Source organism: Pseudochaenichthys georgianus, unplaced genomic scaffold (assembly GCF_902827115.2).
Source record: "Pseudochaenichthys georgianus unplaced genomic scaffold, fPseGeo1.2 scaffold_536_arrow_ctg1, whole genome shotgun sequence".
Classification (NCBI taxonomy): domain Eukaryota; kingdom Metazoa; phylum Chordata; class Actinopteri; order Perciformes; family Channichthyidae; genus Pseudochaenichthys; species Pseudochaenichthys georgianus.
Genome location: NW_027263097.1, coordinates 61,148 through 83,184, shown reverse-complemented (window position 1 = coordinate 83,184; position 22,037 = coordinate 61,148). Strand labels below are relative to the sequence as shown.

The 22,037-nt window shown below is 42.8% G+C and overlaps 2 protein-coding genes across 6 annotated transcripts in view; one reads left to right on the top strand and one right to left on the bottom strand.

Moving 5' to 3' along the window:
• The first annotated feature begins 2,259 nt into the window (after window positions 1–2,259).
• Window positions 2,260–16,132, top strand: dgke (diacylglycerol kinase, epsilon). The gene is made up of 11 exons (XM_034079037.2): window positions 2,260–2,944; window positions 3,325–3,484; window positions 3,572–3,691; window positions 9,091–9,234; window positions 9,643–9,800; window positions 10,517–10,565; window positions 10,658–10,771; window positions 10,906–10,977; window positions 11,835–11,962; window positions 12,363–12,474; window positions 15,654–16,132. The coding sequence occupies exons 1-11, from the start codon at window positions 2,493–2,495 to the stop codon at window positions 15,870–15,872; spliced, it is 1,728 nt and encodes a 575-aa protein (XP_033934928.1). The 5' UTR covers window positions 2,260–2,492; the 3' UTR covers window positions 15,873–16,132.
• LOC117443100 (E3 ubiquitin/ISG15 ligase TRIM25-like) overlaps window positions 12,352–22,037 on the bottom strand; it is a 29,109-nt gene continuing 19,423 nt past the window's right edge. For 3 of the 5 annotated variants that reach the window (XM_034079039.1, XM_034079040.1, XM_034079041.2), the window contains exon 8: window positions 20,991–21,583. In XM_034079039.1, coding sequence (XP_033934930.1) covers window positions 21,462–21,583 — 122 coding nt within the window. In that variant the 3' untranslated portion in view covers window positions 20,991–21,461. Of the gene's footprint in view, window positions 12,467–20,990; window positions 21,584–22,037 lie in introns of those variants that run through there. The other 2 variants (XM_034079043.2, XM_034079042.2) reach the window with 2 other exon arrangements.

The window sequence follows — 22,037 nt, the reverse complement described above, 5'->3', positions numbered from 1 at the left end:
TTTTTGTGTTTTTCTGTTCATAATGCCCTCCGTTTGGAATTCATGTTATGAACACTGATGTGTAGGGGCCTTTTCATGATGTATTGAAATAATTGCCCTTCCTGCAGAGTCCCTCCCAAAAAACACGTTAAAGTGCTTCCATTGCAACACAATTGCAGAATAAATAATACGCACAGCTGCCTTGTGGAACCGAATTGTATTGGGTTTTTTGTCAGAACCTTTGATTCATTGATTGTTGTCAGGATATAAATAAATACAAATACAAACAAAGCTTCGGAAATAAGTCCATCATTTAAATATGAGTAGGCTAATGGTTGCACTGGGATTCATGGAGGCTTGGAGGCAACATTTCTAAACAGGTAGCCCGAATCACACTATTTTTATCTTATTTTACATAATGGTTTTTATGTTTGTGTAAATATTTTCACCGCACTGTGCTGTTAGATAGAATAGAATTGGAGGATGAAACCCTCTTTATTGGTCACAAATACATGCACACACAGCACACACAGTGACATTTGACCTATGCATTGATCCCAGTAGGAGCCTAGCACTAGGAGCAGTGGGCAGCTTTCAAAGTTTCAAAATGTTTCAAAATGTCACCACAATTATTTGTATTGCTTTATTTTTTTACTCTTTAAATCACATTCCTGCCTATGTATCCCCTACCATGTTTTCCTATTTTGTTTTGTTTATGTATCCCTCTATGCTGGATGGGAGCACTGTCAGTGACGTCCGAAGGGGGACGTCATTGTGCGTCACTGATGCGCTTCCGCTTCTTGCTGCCTGTGTCTCGCTCAGTGTGCGCACTTTAATGATAATGTAGCTCTGATTGATTTCTGAGGCATGACCGAAAAGCTTTTGTTTCCTCATTGTGATTTTATCACACACTATGAAATGACGATGCAGCGCAGAGCGCATGCGCGATATTGGGCAGCAGGATGCACATCAGGAGGTCAGGATCAGAGATGATATAAAAGACTAGAGGTGATCCGTGTTATTCTCCGTGTTCGCTTATATGTCAGCAAGTACACAGGAAATAACCGAAATATCTCACATTTGATCGAGTATTTCATAATAGGTTGTTGAATTAAAGTTAGGAATATAAAAGTGACATTTAGTTTGTTAGCCTTCATTTTTTTGTACTTCAATTGCTGGAGGTCTACAGTCCATGTATTGTGTCTGATTCAGTTTAAAACATAAAGGAATAGGCTACCTGCAGAACATTAGCAACAACTGTAATGGCCATGAACCATAATAACCTACAAGTAGCTACATTTACTTAATTAGTGTTCCATTTTGAAATATCTCCTTCTCCACCCCATTTCAGAGGAAAATATTGTTAATGCTCGAAGTGTATTTGACTGATATAGTAACTTTTAAATTAAAGATTTTAAATTTAAAAAAAAGTACCATTTACCATGTACCTGGGCCCCCACAGTTCCAGCAAAGAGAGCCCTCTGAGAGGTATTTCCTTCGTTCCTCTCACATGAATCATCTCATAACCACGTCAGCCTTCTGGTCCTTTGGGGGGGCTGACACATCGGTTGGAAACCACCAAACAAAGATCTCCACCAGGCTACAAACATAAAATGCATCAGTGTGTAAAACCTAATACAGGTACATTATTCTGCATAACCAGAATACAACTCTGTACTCATAGTGAAGTAACATTTTGCAGGACTTTTACTTGTTGTTATAGAGTATACTAGATTGTTGTATTGGGTTTGCTGTCGCATAAGATCTCAATCATAGTGGGCAAAACAAATGTAGTGTAATTTTAAGATTTGAGGTCACCCGGCCGTCACCCACATGGTCATTTTAGGAGAAGACATTTGATATTATGGTAAGAGGACATTTTTGTGTTTTTTATGTCAAAATGTAAATATCCAGTACTTCTTACTGTTTATTATCCCGCATTAAAATAACAGTGACAACCAACCCCATCGTTTTTGACACCCTTTGACAAATATACAACCAACCCTGTTTTCCCTTCTTCTACGGCACTGATGGTGATGGGGCGACTCAGCAAGAAATCGAAGCTTTTGGTCCTCTTAGATAATTTAGTGTGAAGTACTTAAATGATTTTTCCTCTAGTAGAATGATTGGATTGAATACTCCAGCCATCCCTGCTGAATGCATGGATCAGATATGGTTGTGCTGTCAACGGTCTGATCTAGGGCACACCGTTATGCGCATGTGTGTTTTCCCTGTTGGTGCAGGGAGTCATCTTGACGTTTAAACACTCTCTGAAGCTATGGTCGCGAGGTAGTTCATTGGCCCAACGTCACATCGCCGTCTCCTTGTTTATAGCTAGTTCTCCAGAAACCTGTTTAAATCGGAGCTGATATCAGTGGCAGCGGGTTGTGAGTGTCTGGGAACATGCATGTCGCGGGGAGAAGGTCGCGCGCGTCCTGTATATCCTCCTCTCTGTTGTTTACATAGGCTGATTTCCGTTTGTTATCATCCCCCGTCACTACCGACAAGCAGCGATGTACAAGGAGGGGGAAGAGGTGCCGGACGACTGCGGCTCCCGGGAGGAGTGGACGCTGCTCTTCTGGACCTCTCTGGCCGTCATCGTGCCGGTCATCATCACGCTGTGGTGCAGCGCGCAGCGCTCCAAGCGGAAAACGCACATGAAGGATTTCTTCCGTAAGAGCAAGCACGGCTGGCACTACACAGACCTGTTCAACAAGCCCACCTACTGCTGCGTCTGCTCGCAGCACATCCTGCAGGGGGCTTTCTGCGACTGCTGCGGGGTGTGCGCCGACGAGCAGTGCCTGCGCCGGGCCGACCGCATCCTGCTGTGCAAGGAGATCATGGCCCCCTGCGGCCCGGGGGGGGGCATGGAGCACCGCTGGGTGCGCGGAAACGTCCCCCTCGCCAGCTACTGTGCAGTGTGCAGACAGCAGTGTGGCACCCAGCCGAAACTTTGCGACTTCAGGTACAACAGTATGAGGCCCACTGTACATCTGCAGCTGTGTGTGTCAAATATATGCCGTTGGCTCTTTTTGCAAGGAGAAAGAGACACTGACATGCCTGTAGATTGGTATAGAAAGGCTGTCTTCCTTTCTGCCCTTCTAAGGCTGTCATACCAAATGGTGATGCAACAACATTTCATTTTAATCTGTCCTTAATTTCCTCTAATGGACCTCTATGTGGTTGCAGGGCACATCATGCTTAATCTCGTTTTGTCTGATAAATGACTCTGCTAATCCTGATGAGGTCAGGGACATACCTGCATCTCTGCAGCTGGGAAACATTCAGGGCTCTTCTGTGTCATTTCTTGCCTTTTCTGATGGCTTTGTGTCCTCCTCCCTCTAGGTGTGTGTGGTGTCAGAACACGGTGCACGATGACTGCATGGACAGCCTGCCGGATGCAGACCAGTGTGAGCTGGGAGAGTTCCACAGCCTCATCATCCCTCCTCACTACCTGTACCAGGTCAACAAGCTGCGCCGCAGGCAGCCTGAGGAGTACAGCCAGGTGAGAGACACTGGGCTCAGGCTGTGGGTCAGGGTGGGGTCCTGGAGCTGTTTCAAGCAATTGTGTGTTTCTTGTGTGTTTCTGCAGCTGGCATCTTGCTGTGGCAGTGGCTGGACTCCAGTGTTGGTCTTGGCTAACACACGCAGCGGTAACAACATGGGGGAGGCTCTGCTGGGAGAATTTCGCACCGTTCTGAATCCTGTGCAGGTCAGACTATTTTTGTCTCAGTTAGACAAAACCATTTAAAGGAATTCTCCTCCCTGGAAATACCAATCTGTACATCAATCACACACCACTTGTTGCTAGGGGTGTAACGGTTCACAGAAGTCACGGTTCGGTTCGTACCTCGGTTTGGGGGTCACGGTTCGGTTCAACAAGAAAAAGCAAAAAAAAGTCCCATATGCATAATTCCAGGTTTGTTGTTATTTATTTTTGAACAGTAGCACATTTCAGTTTAAAAATAAGGAACTCTGACATTTTTAATAATTAACTGTATTAAACAGTTAAAAACAAACCACAAACAGTACTACACACTCATATGGCCATATTATCTATAATGGCTGATGTCAAACAAAAAGGTTTCATCAAGCTGTAAAACTAAAAAGAATGTCTTGAAAATATTACATCATAAATAATAAGCCAAAAGCTTCCGTTATTTATTTTGGTCTCACTGCTCTCATGTCTATTGGCTTCTTAAAAACAGCGGGGATCAGCTGTTGAACTACTGTTGTCTTTTGCCGGGCTCCGGTGATTGGCAAATCTGGGTGATGCCTTCTGATATGATTTAGCATGTTTGGCGTGTGTTACCATTAGCATACCGCACCCATGGCCGTATCTACCATTGAGGTCACCGAGGTCCGGACCTCGGTAATATTTGTCGAGCTGTGTATATAACAAAACTTGTGAAATAATTGCACTAAACAGGGTTCTTTGTAGTACTTCCATTTACTGACCATGGGGGCGCTGCATAACTACGTAGCCTCGATTTAAGCAAACAGAAGAAGACGACATGTATCAACAAACCACCGCAGCCCGGACTTGAACCGGAGCGGCGGAGGAGTGATGAGGTATCTAGAGATCTGAGTCCAGCGGGCTGCTTGTGCTTCTGTTCATCAGGACATCCTATGACCAGCAGATCCTGTGTGAACGCTCTACGTTAGTCAGTGGACGTCCGACAACATGCACACTAACTGATATTGCAGCTACAGGCTATACTTTGGTTTACATTGCGTGAATAAGCTAGAGAGCTACAGTTAATTACATTCATCCAATGTCAGAAGGATTACCTTTTAACAAATGTTTTAATGGGTTTTTTTCATTTCAATTTGAGTAAACATTGGAGATATAACATTGTATTGTTTCTTTTTACACTGACTCAGATGTAATGAAAAGACTACGTCAGTCGAAGCTCAGCTTTGGTAACGGCCCGTCCACACAGCGGCGTGCGCTGACGCTTGCCGGCGGGCGTGTCTGAAACTCGACCAACAACCAATCACATGAATCTCCCGCCCCTGACACACAAGCAGCGGTTTGATTGGCTAGAGCTTGTACTGGCATATGATTCGATTGGCGATTGGCGTCAAAAGTTGAACATTGCTCAACTTTTGCAGCGAGCCACGCCAGCTACGCTCCACGTCGCTTCCCACGATGCATTTCGGCTAAAACTGACGTCACCCCATTCAAAGTGAATGGGGAAGCGTCAACGCACGCCGCTGTGTGGACGGGCCGTAAGGAAGAGACAGGACAGGCAGAGAGTAAGAGAGAGAGAGAAAGTGATGGAAGTCAGGGAGGAACTGCAGGTACAGTCGGACAAAAGAATGTAGGCTTAATAACCCCATCTATTTATCTATCTATGTATCTATAACAATAGTCTTCATTTACAATAGGCATACTTTTAAAACAACATACATCTATTGCAGTTATGATTTCATAATAAAACACAATTTGCTTACATCTTTGTTCTCTTTTGAGAATCAAACAAAACAGATTTAAAAAAAAAAATGCAAACAAACAAGTGAAATGAACTAAATGGCTGAATTGCTTTTAATTCACTGGCAGGAGCGACAAGTGAGGAGGAGACAAGTGAGGAGGAGCAAAAGGTGAACAACAGGGAGAGATTGAACAAAGAGAAAGAGTAGAGGACAGAGAGAGTAATGAAGATGGAAGAGATGGTGCAGGTCCTTCTGCATGTCCAGATCATTAATAGTAACAGTCAACTGATTAATGTATTACACTTTCAAAAATAATTTATACTGCAGCCCACTGAGATGGTTTGAAATCAATATATTATCCCCACAGGACTTAAAAAGCACCTAACTAGATCATGAAAATCCCAAAAATCGCGGGGGTATCCCCCGAACCCCCCTAACATGTTTGGACCTCGGTATTTAGGAAATCCTGGATACGGCCCTGACCGCACCGCTGTCTAACAACGCCGACACACCGTCCTCGTCCGATCCACCACTCGTCCGATCCACCACTCACACACTTCATCGTTATTGTAGTCCACAGGGAACCCGAAATGTTCCCACACAGCTGATTTAAAAGAAGCAGGTGGGTTCTAGCTCCTGTGTGTTATCTGAAATTGCCATACTAACTTTTCTTCTTCTTGTATTTTGTTCGTTTTGTTGTGTTTTGTTCTTGTTCTTCATTTGTTGTTTAAGGGCGGCTGGCAAACAGCTTTTAGCTGCAATACCGCCCCCTGGATTATAAATAGTGTAATGGATACTGCCCTGAATGACAGACTTTTTTCCCACTCGTAAAAAAAAAGGCGTATTCGCCGTGTGACTGCATGTGCCGAACCGTGACGTCCGAACCGTGACGGTACGGGACGAACACGGATACCGTTACACCCCTACTTGTTGCCATGACTTCTTTAAAAAACAACAACATAATTGTCCCTGTGTGCCTCCCTAGTTAAAAAAAGAATCCAAAAACACAAGTGGTGCATTATAGTTCAAGTCTAATTTATTATTATTATTATTATTATTATTATTATTATTATTATTATAATTGTTATTATTATAATTGTTATTATTATATACAGTATACACTTCTATACATTTCTGAATACACAATCCGTGCAAGTCCAAAAGAAAAGTGAAATTCCAGAGAAAGAAGAGTTATTTACTTTTTTGTGTGTGTTCACCCTGGAGGCATGCAAGACAAGTTTCAAGGTAACACACGGTGATGAATGGATCTACAAATGGTCATTTTGGTGTTTTTTCTCCTTTTGTATGTCATCCTTTGTTTTGAAACCTGGTGATGCCTCAAAGACCGTACCTACAGGGTAACTTGGAGAGGGTCCGAGTCTGACCCTTGTCAATTAACTACAGGGGTCCCTCAGGGCTCTGTCCTTGGTCCTCTCCTCTTCTCTCTAAACACAAACTCGCTGGGATCGGTCATTAGCCCGCATGGTTTTTCATACCAATGCTACGCTGACGACACCCAATTAATTCTGTCCTTTCCCCGCTCAGAGACCCAGGTCGTCGCACGCATCTCTGCTTGTCTAGCTGACATCTCTCAGCAGAGGTGTGGACTCGAGTCACATGACTTGGACTCGAGTCAGACTCGAGTCACCAATTTGATGACTTGAGAATCGACTTGACAAAATCACAAAACACTTGCGACTCGACTTGGACTTGAACACCAATGACTCGGGACTTGACTTGGACTTGAGCCTTCTGACTTGAGGTGACTTGATCATTTAATTCAGAGGTCTCCAACACGCCGATCGCGAGATGCCGCTAGAATAGCAGACTCCCGTCGGGGAGAGCAGAATCTCCAGCCGCTCCTGCTCTTGCTGAGAATCCTTGCAGGCAGGGGCGGGTCTTTATTTAGCTTGGGCCACGATGCAGCCAATCATATGCGAGGACACACTAGGATCATACCATTATGTGAAAGAAGGGTGGGGGGCACAGCAGGTGTAGTGGTACAGGCCAGCTGCACAGAGCGACGGGGAGACGGATTTAAATGCAAGCGCGTCGGAAAAAGTCAAGACATTAGCGAAAACCGAAAAAAGAAGCAGCGTCTGCTGCTTTTCAATGATATTGGAGAAAGCTGAGTGCAGGATTTGTAAAATGAAAATAACCTTTTTTGGTTACCTTTATTTTGGTAACCACTCAGGATTTACTGTCAGAGGTGGGAGAAGTTCAGATCTTGTACTTGAGTAAAAGTACCAGAGTGTAGGAATACTCGGTTACGATAAAAAGTCCTGCATTTCAAAAGTAAAAGTAGAAAAGTATTAGCATCAAAATATTGTTAAAGTACCATCTGCAGAGGGATCTAGATTCAGGTGTTCTTTTCCCCATAGAGACCGCCTCGCTGCACATTATGCCTGGCATACAGATAGATTGTGGGTACCTTATAACATGTTGTGCACAGTGGAAATAAACATTCTGGTTACCTCAACATCAGGGATCTTATACATTAAACTCCTTCTGAATCAAACCGTTACGGTAGCCTTACCTTACTGATCCCTCTTAAAAAAACACGTTACTTTACCGAGAGAAAATTGATTATTAAATGATTAATGTGACTAATAAAGAGCAGTTTAATTATTAAGTATTATTCTGTTGATCGATGTCATTACATTTGGTGAAAAGCACATAATGACTTGTTTATGACTCGTTTTGTCAAAGATTAAGACTTGGACTTGACTTGAACTTGAGCGCAAAGACTTGAGACTTGACTCGGACTTGCAAAACAATGACTTGGTCCCACCTCTGTCTCTCAGTGGATGTCTGTTCACCGCCTCAAGCTCAACCTTGACAAGACTGAACTGCTTTTCCTTCCGGGAAAAGATTGTCCCACTCTTGACCTAACAATCAACATCGGAACCTCTATTGTTTCCCCGACTCAGACTGCAAGGACTCTGGGTGTGATCCTAGATAACAACCTGTCCTTCACTGCAAACATCGCTGCTACAACCCGCTGCTGCAGATACACGCTTTACAGCATCAGGAGGATGCGTCCCCAGCTGACCCAGAAAGCAACGCAGGTTCTGGTCCAGGCTCTCGTCACCTCACGCCTAGACTACTGCAACTCCCTCCTGGCTGGTCTACCTGCATGTGCCATCCGACCTCTGCAGCTCATCCAGAATGCAGCGGCTCGTCTGGTCTTCAACCTTCCTAAATTCTCCCACACCACGCCGCTCCTCCGCTCCCTCCACTGGCTTCCGGTAACTGCTAGAATCCACTTCAAGACGATGGTACTTGCGTACCATGCTGCGAATGGATCTGGCCCTTCCTACATCCAGGACATGGTTAAACCGTACACCCCAGCACGTGCACTCGGCTTGCACACCTTCCGGCGCAGACTGAAAACTCATCTCTTTCGACTCCACTTCGAGCGATAGAACTACTAACAAAGCACTTATAAACTAATAAAGGACTGGCTTACCTAAAGCCAGTTGAGTAGCACTTGAAATGTTTTTGCTCTATGAAACCTGATGTACTTATATGGTTCTGTTTTCTTCAAGTTTGTATCTTGTTGGTCGAACGCACTTATTGTAAGTCGCTTTGGATGAAAGCGTCGGCTAAATGCAATGTAATGTGATGAGTCTAGATTTCTGCTCAAATCATGAATCGAACCTGTCTCCTCTCCAGGTGTTTGACCTGTCTGAGCTGACCCCCTCCAAAGCTCTGCAGCTGTGCACCCTGCTGCCCCCCGGCAGTGTCCGGGTGCTGGTGTGTGGGGGGGACGGCACGGTGGGCTGGGTGCTGGACGCCATCGATACCATGAAGCTGAAGGTGGGAGGGCTGTTTAGTTATTGATGTTGTATGTGCTGCAGTGTGGCATATGTTTAATGACCTGGGTATATTGCACTATTTTTCTTCTTCTTCTTCTTGCACTATTCTATATATATATATATATATATATATATATATATAGTTTTTGTATTTGTTTTATTGTTTCAATCATGTATTAGTGTATTCCACACATGGCAATTATTATAAAAAAAACATGTACCCTTTATGCAGTTTTTGTAGGACCATGATTTAAAGGAGCAGGCAGAAGAACATCTTATTTTACCTGCCCCTTATTCAAGAAAAATCAAATAAAAAAGCTGTTCATATATATGTTGTATAACTACACTGCAGCTTCTGTGTAGATGAAGATGCAGCCTTTGAATTTGTAGCATCACTTCTCTGTGTCAGGGTCTAGACCAGTTTATGCCTCGGGTGACCATCCTTCCTCTGGGGACAGGAAATGACCTCTCCAACACTCTAGGGTGGGGTGCGGGGTACGCCGGAGAGATCCCCGTGGAACAGGTTCTCCGGAACATCCTCGATGCCGAGGTGGTCAAAATGGACAGGTGGGTCAGTCAGGTGTTCGCACTGTGATAACAATGATTAGCACATACACTGTTCTTTTAGAAGTACAAGAAGCTGTGTAGGGATTCTCTAAGAAGCGTGTGCGCAATGCATCCTGGTACATGTAGTCACGGCTCTGTGAGCAGGATAACTCTACTTTCTCCGTCACTTTACCATCACTGAGGAATGTAGACTCATCAGGATCAGAATACTTTACTTATCCCCGGGGTGGGGTGTAAACATGTTTAAAATACAGAACATTCAATGCAGTATTAGTATTTATAAACATATTTATAATGAAAACCAGTCTATCACCTGAGATGTGCAACGTATTACATTTATTATTTAAGTTATATTGATATTGCTCACTGGAATAATTCCACAGACTAGACGGCAGTATAAAGTATTGACTACATTTGTCATCAACACTGATATCCACATGAAATGAAAGTCTCAGAAAAGTCATGGACTTGACAGAATTTAAATTTGTGTTCGTCTAAACCATGTTTATTTTGGAAATGAGGTCATAATCTTTTTGATTCTTGACGTTTTTATAAATAAGGGGGGAAGTTCAATAATGTACACATTGTGGGTGAAGCCAATTCTGTTATTTTTAGACTAATTAATTAAATAAAAAGATTCACCATTTCTCCACAAAAATGGTATTCATGTCCATGTGTATTTAGGAAATCCTAGCTAATGCTCTGTCTACTCTTAGGTGGAAAGTGCAGGTGGCTTCAAAAGGCCTGTACTTTCGGAAACCAAAGGTGAGTTTGGTCTGTTGTTGTTAACTCTTCTCCTCACTTAAACATCTGTCGTGTGATTGAGGCCTCTGACACATATGCAACACACTCCTCAGGTCCTGTCCATGAACAACTACTTCTCTGTGGGGCCCGACGCTCTGATGGCGCTCAACTTCCACGCACACCGCGAGAAAACGCCCTCCTTCTTCTCCAGCCGCATCGTCAACAAGGTGAGTCTGAGAGGCTCTTTGCCCACACGGATCAGGTGGTTGCTGCGTTTGAATCAGTATATGGAATATGCTTCTGCCCCAGTCACAACATGATCACACTAATGCTTTCTTTCTGTCTGTGTGTTTCTCCCCAGACTGTATATTTCCTGTATGGCACCAAAGATTGTTTAGTGCAGGAATGTAAGGATCTGGATAAGAGGATCGAGGTACAGTAGCTGTGTGCATGTGAAGCGTCTGTTCATGCTCTCTTCAAAAGGAGAGTCACAGATTCAAACAATGTTTTCGATATTCCTGATGTTCTGGGCTGAGGATCACTTTAATTCTTCATCAGGAAGATATCTGCCATGACAAGCAGTCATAAGAAATGATTTAACATGGCTTAAACAACCGGGGTGAAAATAGAAAGTTCCGGGCAGGCTTGCTCTCTTTTAACTTTAAAAGCGCGGAATGCTTTGGGAAGTGGCTCCGAATCATGTTCAATTCCAACTGTGGAACCTTTGTTTGATGCCATTCAACTCTTTATCTCACTCTCCCCAATTCAATACTACCGCTACGTTTATCCGTCTAAATAAGGCAGAATGCCAAAATAAAAACTTGAATTGTTTAAAAAGCATTGACTTTGAAACGAGGGAACTGGAAGTGCCAAATGCCAACTAATTTACATCATTTAGTCTTCTTCTTAATAAAGTGCTTAATCCTTTAGCACTTTATTTCTACTCTCCTAGTTTGCTAAACTAAGCTAAGCTAAGCTATGCTATGAGATAAGATTTACTTTATTGATCCCAATTTTGGAATTGTTCTTCGTCACAGCAGCATATAAACAAGTCATTGCACATTATGTGGAAATAAAACAAGAGAAAAAACTTGAAAAACAAAAATAGAATGTAAAATGTATACGCTTTGACAGTGAAAAATATATAACTGTAGACTCTTTGCTATGCTATGTTTTGTGTAAGCTGTGTGTCATTTCTTTAAGATGTAAGAGTGAGCATGACTGGTTTGACGTGTGTGTGTGTGTGTGTGTGTGTGTGTGTGTGTGTGTGTGTGTGTGTGTGTGTTGCAGTTGGAGCTGGATGGGGAGAGGGTGGCGCTGCCCAGTCTGGAGGGCATCATAGTTTGTAACATTGGTTACTGGGGCGGAGGCTGCAGACTCTGGGAGGGGATGGGGGATGAACCGTGCCCCCCCACACGGTAAGACTGGCATCATGTCCACAGCCTGTTCGGCGATATTAAACAGTTTTGCTTTGTGTGTAGATATTAATCGGATGCTTCACAATAAGCCCAGGTTGAGAATATGTATGCTCCGGATTTGACCCGTAAAGACCTCGAGACGAAGCAATACCGTTGAATCTTAACTAATGAGCCGTCCAAAAAATATTTGTAGATCTATTCAAACATAGTGTTACCTATTGTCACATTGTGAGAGGGTGCCTTATTGGAATTATAGTTTTTGATCAGTAAAATAACTGCAATGTAACTATTCTTATTTTGTATTGGTGCCCTTTGCATTCAGTATAATGTTCAACAATTTAGAGTCATTGTTGATGCACTTGTATATGAAATGTTCATGTGTCCTGCCCCCCCCCCGCAGGCTGGACGATGGTCTGCTGGAGGTGGTGGGGGTGTTCGGCTCCTTCCACTGCGCTCAGATCCAGGTCAAGCTGGCCAATCCTGTACGGCTGGGACAGGCCCACACTGTCAGGGTGAGGCAGACAGACACACACACACACAACACACACACACACACACACACACACACACACAGACAGAGAGAGAGAGAGAGAGAGAGAGAGAGAGAGAGAGAGAGAGAGAGAGAGAGAGAGAGAGAGAGAGAGAGAGAGAGAGAGAGAGAGAGAGAGAGAGAGAGAGAGAGAGAGAGAGAGAGAGAGAGAGAGAGAGAGAGAGAGAGAGAGAGAGAGAGAGGCAGAGAGTGCTTCCTGTTTAACTGGGTATGGAGACACACAATGAGGGAGTCATTCGTTCTCACTTATGTCGCCCTGGTCACAGCACATGAAATCTAATCTGATTACGTTTCGCTACCCGGCCCCTGCAGCTGCTCATACTCCAACTTCTTCTGCTCATTGAATTTGTAATCCTAGAAGGATTTTTTGGAACTGGGCTTGTATGACGTTTAGTGGAAATCAATAATGGTTTAAGTGTGTTTGCTACATTTCAGAATATGTATACATGATCTCAAACCTGAGGTGAACCTGAATTAAATCTGTAAAACAACTAATAACACAAGCACAACAAACGAGTCTGGTGGCTCTGAAGGGGTCATAGATACGTTCCCCTTCAGAACGTGTGTGACGTCACGGGTAAAACAGTGAAAATGCCTCTAAATTAAACGATTAAACGGATATATTTTTTTAGGTTGGGCCTCGATTTTAGGTAGCTAAAATACATGAAGCTTCTGTGCTAGTACTCCTGTCTGTTTCTCCAAAGTGGGGTCATGCAGATGTCCAGCTACTGTAGGAACTGCACTGAGCATGGATGCAACATCCTTTAAGCCCTTCAGGAACAACGGGTTCTTTGAGGGACTGCGGATGGAAATGAGCAGCTCAAAGCTAAATCTGGCATAGTTACGCTTGACACGTCTTATAGTTTAAGTGTTCATTAATGTGCATTGTCCCTGCTAAATAAACCATTAAATTCAATTAAATTCCACTGCAGCCCGAGTCTGACTATACCCGCCCCAGATAGCAAAACACGTAAAAAGGATTTGAATATGAAATATATATTAATATATCTCACATAGTACAAGGTTATCCATAAGCATTTCTGCTAACCAACAGTGAATAGTTGATGTCATCAGTGGGGAACACATAGTCAAGGGTAGAAAAAGTAAACGCATATTGTGAATAGATAGATAGATAGATAGATAGGCTCTTTATTTTGATACTTTTTAAATGTCTTGCATTCATATCAGATTAGCAGATGAAACGTCATAGCAGTCAAAAGATTAGAGATGCTGATGCTGTGTTACTGACAGAACTGCATCAATAGATAATGTCCCGATGTTCAGTATGAAGGTTTTTTTTAGAATATGTTAATCATTTTCTTATAAAGAAATCTGGTAGTTCCTAAAAAATTGCATAAGATGCGTTTTATTGCAAAGAAGAAACTATTCTTCATCCATCTGTTGATTTCCTCTCAATAGGCCCAATTCAGTCTCTTTTCAAGTCTGGATGCTTCTGATTTAAAAATAAATAAATATTTTTGATGTTTGAATCTAATTGAAAAGTATATATTTTTTTTAATTTGTATTAGATCATCCACTGCAGGCATACAACATGACAGGCGGCAATTGTTGAGTGATGAGTTGAAGCCATGAGATTCCTTTTTTAAATAAATCTTTTTTTTATTGTCGCCCTTTCATTCAGTTCAATGTTCAATACATTGTATATATACATTTTCAACATTCAACAATCAAGCTGTTGTATTCCAGCAGTATAGTTACAGCATCAGAAAGGCAACTTTAACATGTTTATAGCGATTCATATTATTTTTGCATATTTTTCTCATGAAGTGAAGCTTCACTGTTACGGCCCGTCCACACAGCGGCGTGCGTTGTCACCAACAACCAATCACCTGAATCTCCCGCCCCGGACACACAAGCAGCAGTTTGATTGGCTAGAGCTTGTACTGGCATATGATTAGATTGGCTGACGCTTCCGTCGAAGCTTCAAAAGTAGAACATTGTTCTACTTTTGCAGCGAGCACCGCGTGAAAAGCTACGCTTTGCTCCCACAATGCAGTTCGGCGAAGCGTGACGTCACCCCATTCAAAGTGAATGGGCAGAAGCGTTGAAGCTTCACTGTGAGCCTCAGTGAAGCTCACTGGCGGGCCCGTCCACACAGCGGCGTGCGCTGACGCTTGCCGGCGGGCGTGTCTGAAACTCGACCAACAACCAATCACATGAATCTCCCGCCCCTGACACACAAGCAGCGGTTTGATTGGCTAGAGCTTTGTACTGGCATATGATTCGATTGGCTGACGCCTCGCCGAGGCATCAAAAGTTGAACATTGCTCAACTCACGCCCGTCTACACTACAGGCATCGAAAAATGCTTTCAACGCTTCGCCCATTCACTTGAATGGGGTGACGTAGTTGATTTTGAATCTTCGCCGAACTGCATTGTGGGGAGCATGGCATGGCTTTGCAAGCATCACCAGCATCTATCGGCATCAAAAGTTGAACAATGTTCAACTTTTGAGGCTCGATGCTTGGCATCAGCCAATCAAATCCCGCGTATGCAAATCTGACAGTACAAGGGCTAGCCAATCAAACTGCGTGTATGCTGGGAGAGACTACGCAGGTCATTTCCTCATATTCAAAAAAATGGAGCGGTAGTGAATCACCCGGTGCTGTATGATCAGTCTCTGTTCATCTACCGGGATACAAACCGGAGGAGCGAGGCATGGAGGGAGGAGGCAGAGACAGTGGATGAAACTGGTAGGGTTTCGCCTGTTTGGGGATTTTATATCCAGTTTACTTCGTTTAACATTGCTATTGCTTTGTATGCCGGGGGGCGGGCGGGGAGATTCCTGATTGGTTGTTGGTCGCCTTGGGCGCGTTAAAGCGCCAGCCTCAGACACGCCCAGCTTCAAGATGTTTTGATGCCTGTAGTGTAGACGGGCCGTCACAGTGAGCTTCACTGTGAGCCTCAGTGAAGATTCACTGAAATATCATCAGGAAAAAAATAATAATTCTATAGTATTTTTTATATGGAGTGTTTATACACAATGTGCCCGTCTTGTTCACCCCTGTGTGTGTTTTTTATGACATTTTTTTTTAAAGTATTCTCAGACAATATAAAAACATTTTCCCAGCCGAGTATTGTATGTATTTTCTTTAAAAGTCCTCCTCCTTCCCTCTCCAGCTGGTTCTGAAGAGCTCCAAGATGCCCATGCAGGTGGACGGAGAGCCGTGGGCCCAGGGTCCCTGCACCATCACCATTACCCACAAGACCCAGGCCCTCATGCTGTACCACAGCGCCGAGCAGACCGACGACGACGACGAATCCAGCACCTCTGAGACGGAGAGCCCCACCCCTCACGACTCGCCCAGGCCCCCGGGGCCCGCCCCCGCTCGTGCATGACCCCGCCCAAACATCATGTTATCTGAAGGTCCTCTTTTCTTAAGTTTCTTAATCCTTCATCTTAAATCTTTGAACACACTTTATCCTCAAACTGCTTTGATGAAAATATGTGTTTCCGTGTAATCATTTCATATATTTTAAGAGCGCTCGCAGGGGTTAGAAAGCTAGGTTCTAAAAAAATTGCAGATTTGTCCTCTCTGCCTTTTATCTCCACGCCCCCCAATATTTGTAACCCGTAGTTTAGCCACAGACAGGACAGTCAGGGGTGAATGTTTCTGGAGAAACCCGCCTGTATTTCATTATACTGTATTAACAGTTGAATGCCCAGTGTAGCCCTGCAGGTATCAGTGAGCCGTCCTTAACAAGCTGTCCAGGTTCAAAACCCCACAAAGCCATGTCTAATCCACAGCATTAGAATAGGAACAAACAGTGTTGTCAATTATGAAGAGGAGTTTTGGCTATATCCAAAGCTTCATGTCTATATTCTTTACTCCAGAAAGAGCACGCGTTCACACAGCACAGATATCTGTTTGTTTCAGGCTCACTTTATAAGGTTCTCCTGTCACCTGTTTCAAGGCTTTGAAATGTGTTAGCCAGAAGGTCTCTGAATCTAAATGGAGCAAGGCCTCTGGTACAACTGCAGTGTGTTGTCAATCACTGGACATTGTTGTTGTTTTGTTTACTTCATGGTGCCCTGTCTCAAGTAGCTCCCAAAACTGCTAGATTGTACTTAGATACAGGAGCTACGGGAAACAGACAACTTTTATTTTGAAAGTACTGCCAAGTAACTTGTCAGAGGATTCTTTTGTGCGTACTGGTAAAACCTTTTTGTTCTTCCTCCTCTTTCCATCTGTTGTGTTGCACTGGTTCCCACTTACACTGATATATACCTTACACTGCTTAGGATGTAGGTTATATAAAGACGCTGGCTGTTGATGTTGCTGCCAAGTGATAACTGCTGATGAGATGAAGCTGTCCTATGTTGTTATTTACTTTATTCAAGTAAGCCTCCTGCATCATTTGTGCATTACTAATGGTCACCACAGGGTGGCAGGCTAAAGACTATTTTCTGTAGAGGGGTCCAGAAGAGTTGGTCCTTTCCTTAAACCTCTACAGTTTATTAGTAATACCATCGGTTACTTGCATTCTCTGTGTACTGTTCACGTGCACATTGCGCCAACTGTCGAGTTTTACTAGTGGCATCTTTTGTCTTCTACATAATGTCTGCAAGAGGTCTGTTGGGTTTCTGCCTGGAGGTAGCCAACTTTTATGGAAATGAGTTAGAACTGCAACTACCAACTCTTTTTATTATTGACAAATCCGCCCATTATTTAGAAAAGTAACTGTTTAGTCGATAAAATGCTTAAACTGTTAAAAAGGTCCATTCCAGCTTCTGAATTCCAAGGTGATTTTAAATGTCAAAAATAGATACATAGATATGAACTTGAATAGGATATCAAACAGAGAAATTAAGGATATCTCAATCCTCAAAAGGCTTGAAAACAGCATTTGTATTGAATGTTGTTCAACAATGAATCAATTGAACAATTAATTGCTCATTCATTGTATTTACATCAAATGTATAATAAGTTGACTTTTGCATTGAATTGAGCAGCTCTAACGTTGATGTCACCCTCTGAGGCGGTCCTGTTTGGGGCACAACAGCTGCCTGTAGCTTACAGCCACACCAGGACAGCCTGAATGGTGTTAGTTACTGCTCTCTTGTTAACCTGAAGCTAACTTGCTGCACGTGAAGCTGAACAGGGATCAGTTGTTGGCTGTGTGATGCTTATGCTTTTTAATATGCACCTCCTTGGCAGGTAACCAAGCCCCATGGTTTCATCACCCTATATGTGTTTGATGAATGTCTTATTGCTCAAGGACACCTGTATAACCTTTTACCGTATCATCCGTGTTTACCAGAGTTGTGTGTGTTGTGTTGCACTGAGTTAGCTTAAATGTAACTGGGGTTTATTGGCAGGTTGTTAGCCACGCTAGCAGCATCGTTCTGTCGATAATTGTTGGATGCACATTTGTACAGATATTGCTGGTCCTCTGAGAATGAATCCTAATGATTGTGTTGTACTCAGTATTTAGTTAAAGCCACTAATAGGTCAAGAATGTGCTTTACGAAAACAGTTCTAGATGTAATTTCTCTCATCTTAAAGGTGGGGTAGGTAAGTTTGAGAAACCGGCTCGAGATCGCTAGAATTTGAAAATACACAACCGGAGAAAATCTGCCACTTCCTTACAGAGCCCCTCCTCCAACACACACGAACGTGCACATGACCAATGAGGGCACGAGATAAGTTTGTGCCCTGATGGAAGGCTGACAGGCAGGTATGCTATCCAGTTATTTTAGCCGGCCCGGCTAAACGGATTGGTTGTACTTTTTACAGTATTACGGCTTCTACAGATGACATTTTTTATGGATTTTTTGTCAAAGCACTTCAGATATTCATTGCTATCGGGATGTTAAGAGCATTCCATGGAATATAACAAAAAGTGTATCTCGAGCCGGTTTCTGAAACTTACCTACCCCACCTTTTAAAGGAATGGTCCACTCATTAGATAATTAATCAAAACTTCAGTATTTAGTGAAACATTATGTTTAAACCATACCCTGAAGAAATCAGCGATATTCCCCGGTAAATAATGATTTTATAGCTCTTTTTTATCAAAACCTTTATATTCCGTCTGGCCGCCGCCATTTTTTGCCATTTTCAGTAGTCACGTGATGGTCGTGACGTCATCCATGCGTTCACTTTGTCAACACACGGAAACATGGCTGAATATTTGAGTTCGGACTCGTCAGCAGAGGAAGAAGTTTTGATGTTTTATCAGTATGACAATACGACACCCTCTGTCCGTAAACCCTCACATTGTACAAGGAAAAACTTCCGAAGAAAACCCACAGTTAAAAGGGGACATGGGAGAAACCTCAGGGAGAGCAACAGAGGAGGGATCCCTCTCCCAGGACGGACAGACGTGCAATAGATGCCGTGTGTAAATTGAAAAGATAATACATTTGCAACATAGGTATCCAAATGTTTGGAAATGCATGTGTGTATAATGGGAAGATGATATAAGATACTATATGTATGCATGTAGTACCACCCTTGCTAGCGATTCCCTCTCTATAGTTTAGCATACTCAGCTTCGTTGTCCCTGGCCATAGAATCACGATTTTATGGGGCCTGAAAAAACTGGGGGGAAATACACACTAGCCGGTACTACGCTATATGGAAAGGCCACCAAAAACTGTCCTGGCCTGGACGCTAAAGGACGTTAAAACGGGACTAGCCGCTGCAATGGAAATGCGCTATAACATACCTTATTCTTACTCCGAGCACTACTTCTGCTCCTCCGTCGCTTCACACTTGCAGAGGCGATTTCTCACTGGTGTCCTGGTCGGTGATGACACCAGAAAGACCGATGGTACTGCATCTCCATTGAGTAATGGTTGTTCCATAAATCCCATGTTATGTTTGATCATACTCTCAGAGTAGTCGTCCGGAAATTTGAAATGTTCGCTGCATACATGAGCCTGTGAATCTCTCGGTTCGGGCCGGCCACATTTCGCTAGCCACTGCCTCCGAATGTACTTCTTACGCTTACCTTTTGGCAACAGATGGAACCGAGCATTCCGTGGATTGTTCCTATCAGATTGTGGCAATATTTCGCGATACAGTGAGGCATATTTGAAGAGAGAAACTACAGTAAATAACATGGAGATCAACGTGTCCTCGAAAACCAAACGCATGGATTACGTCACGTCCGGAAAATGGCGGCGCCCACAGTGTTGATGTTATTTCGGTATATAATCAGTTTAAAATCACTGATAATGTCATCGGATTAAAAAAAAAAAAAAAAAGACTGGTCTGTTTTATCGGATGATAATTATTTAAAAATGAGTGTCATGAGCATACCATTCCTTTAAGATGTAGTTGGAGACTAATGTTAGATAGCATTAGCGCTAACATGCTCACTATCAGTCTAATACATTTACTGTATGTATGACAGCACAGGCTGCTAGCTTACCGCCTTAATCAGACCTTAACACCAATGGTTTTGAGCTCAACATGCACTAATACATATTTTTATCTTATAAAATGACCACGTGAAATGGGTCACTGGTGTCAGACCCAGAGAACTTTCACCAACTCCCCTAAGATTAGCATCTTTCAGTTCATAGGTTTGCTTTTGGCCTCCCTGTTTTGGTTGAATGTCATCACTCTTGTTTTCAGCAGCAGCAGAAATCTGTTTTCAGCATAACAAGCTCCGATAACCCCCACTGTATGTTCCCTGCCCTGCACACATGGCACACAGACAAAGCAGCACCTAGCTAGTGTGCTAGCTTAGTGGCAAAATAGCGAGACATTTTCCCGGGAGATGCTACAGACCCAAACTGAGTTACAAAAAGAGAGAAAATTGCAGTTTTTCAGGTTGTCAAAAACATTACTTTAATGTAATGTTGCTCAATGTCTGCTAGATGTGTAAGTAGGCTTTAGTTTGATCATTATATTTTGCACTGATACTTGATAAAGCCATAATGTGTCAAACATGTCAGTTGATGCGCCTGGATGGGCGAAGCTTTGGTCTGATGAAAGTGGAGGGTAACCTTTTTGACTTATGTAAAGACACAGCTTTTTTGTGATACCACGATGACATGTTTGTGGAAAGGATTAACAATTGCAAGCTGTTCTTTTCATCTTCAAACCATCCAACACCTGTTTCCAGGCGTATACTGACACCTCACAAGCTTGCTGGCGTGGCTAAAGACGTTCCCTTGTTCTCTTGTTATGGGTTGAGACTGATGTTTGTATACGTTTCCAATTCAAACCTTTCAGTTCATTATTTGTTAAATCTTGGCCGATATAGCAGTATTTATATAGAATCCATTCATCAAGGAAAAATTCACTGTGTTACAAATTGCTTTCGTTAATAATTAATATATATTTGAATATGCTTATATTTTCTGAGGTCCAATATGTGTCAAAAAGAGAACCGTAAAGGCTGATAAGAATGTGCCATTTATTTCACCTTGACTAAGATGTATTCTTAAGAGCAAGCCTTACGTGGCCTCTGCTGAACAGGAGTGAGAACACAAAGGAACTGTTTCTGGGAGAAAACAAGCTTTTATTGGTAACAATCATGTAATCATAGCTGTTTACAAAAATAGGATTTGGTGAAATGGATTTTCACTGAACTGAATGTAATGATCTTTTTAATTGAAAGACATTCCCATAAATATTTTCAAATATAAGCCACATGTGTCTGTGTTTTAAGTGGATGTATTAAAAATGACTGCTGCTATGATCTCTAGGTAGATGTCCCAGCAGCCAGAGGCTCACACTGACATTGGAATAGCGGAATATCATTTACATTTCACCACAGGTTGAGTTGAATGGCTTTGAAATGTGGTGTTCATTACAATGTAATCATTTACACATACACATATTCTCATTTAAAAATATACAGTACCTATCACCGAATGCTGGCTCTGTGGATGTGTGTGTCTGCCATGTATTTAAGCCTCACAATAGTGCCCTTCCCTGCCATGTGACATGATGATCAATAATCTCCACATTACAAGTCATTTTGATAAGGCTGTGTGTGACTCTGATTTGATTTCTCTGATGGCTTCTGGTTTCCTTTCCTATTTGGCTTATATCCTCCTGGTGCATTGTGTGGCGGCCTTCTGTCCTGTTCTATAGAAAAATACAAAAAAGGTTTCTTTATTAATTCATTTGTAGTGTGAGAGTTTTGTCAAACTGAAAATGTCTGAAATCATGCTGGAACTAAATTCTCTAAAGCTTAAGTACAACGCGTGTTGTTATTACTGCAAACTGTTGTCGTTGCTCTTAAAGCCTCAATCTTGACACACAGGCTATTCAGGTTTTGCAAATCTATGACCAGGGCTGTAAGCTAGTACGACATCTGTGACACATAATAGTTACTGAAGGAGCTCCTTTCAGGTTTTATAATTAGATTTGTTTTCCTTCTACCGTGACATGTCGCCAGGCTTTAATGTTCACAAAGCTCTTTATTTTTCTCACACTGCTTGTGCTGCAGCACCTCTTTTCACCCTCTGTCTGAAACCAGAGCCCAGTCTGCTCTGATTGGTTAGCTGGCTGGCTCTGTTGTGATTGGTCAACCGCTTAT

Excerpts from the sequence above, each read along its gene's own strand:
- dgke (XM_034079037.2), top strand. The coding sequence starts at position 2,493 with ATGTACAAGGAGGGGGAAGAGGTGCCGGACGACTGCGGCTCCCGGGAG. Across the intron at positions 3,692-9,090 it reads CCGTTCTGAATCCTGTGCAG|GTGTTTGACCTGTCTGAGCT; the intron begins GTCAGACTATTT and ends TCTCCTCTCCAG. Across the intron at positions 10,978-11,834 it reads ATCTGGATAAGAGGATCGAG|TTGGAGCTGGATGGGGAGAG; the intron begins GTACAGTAGCTG and ends TGTGTGTTGCAG.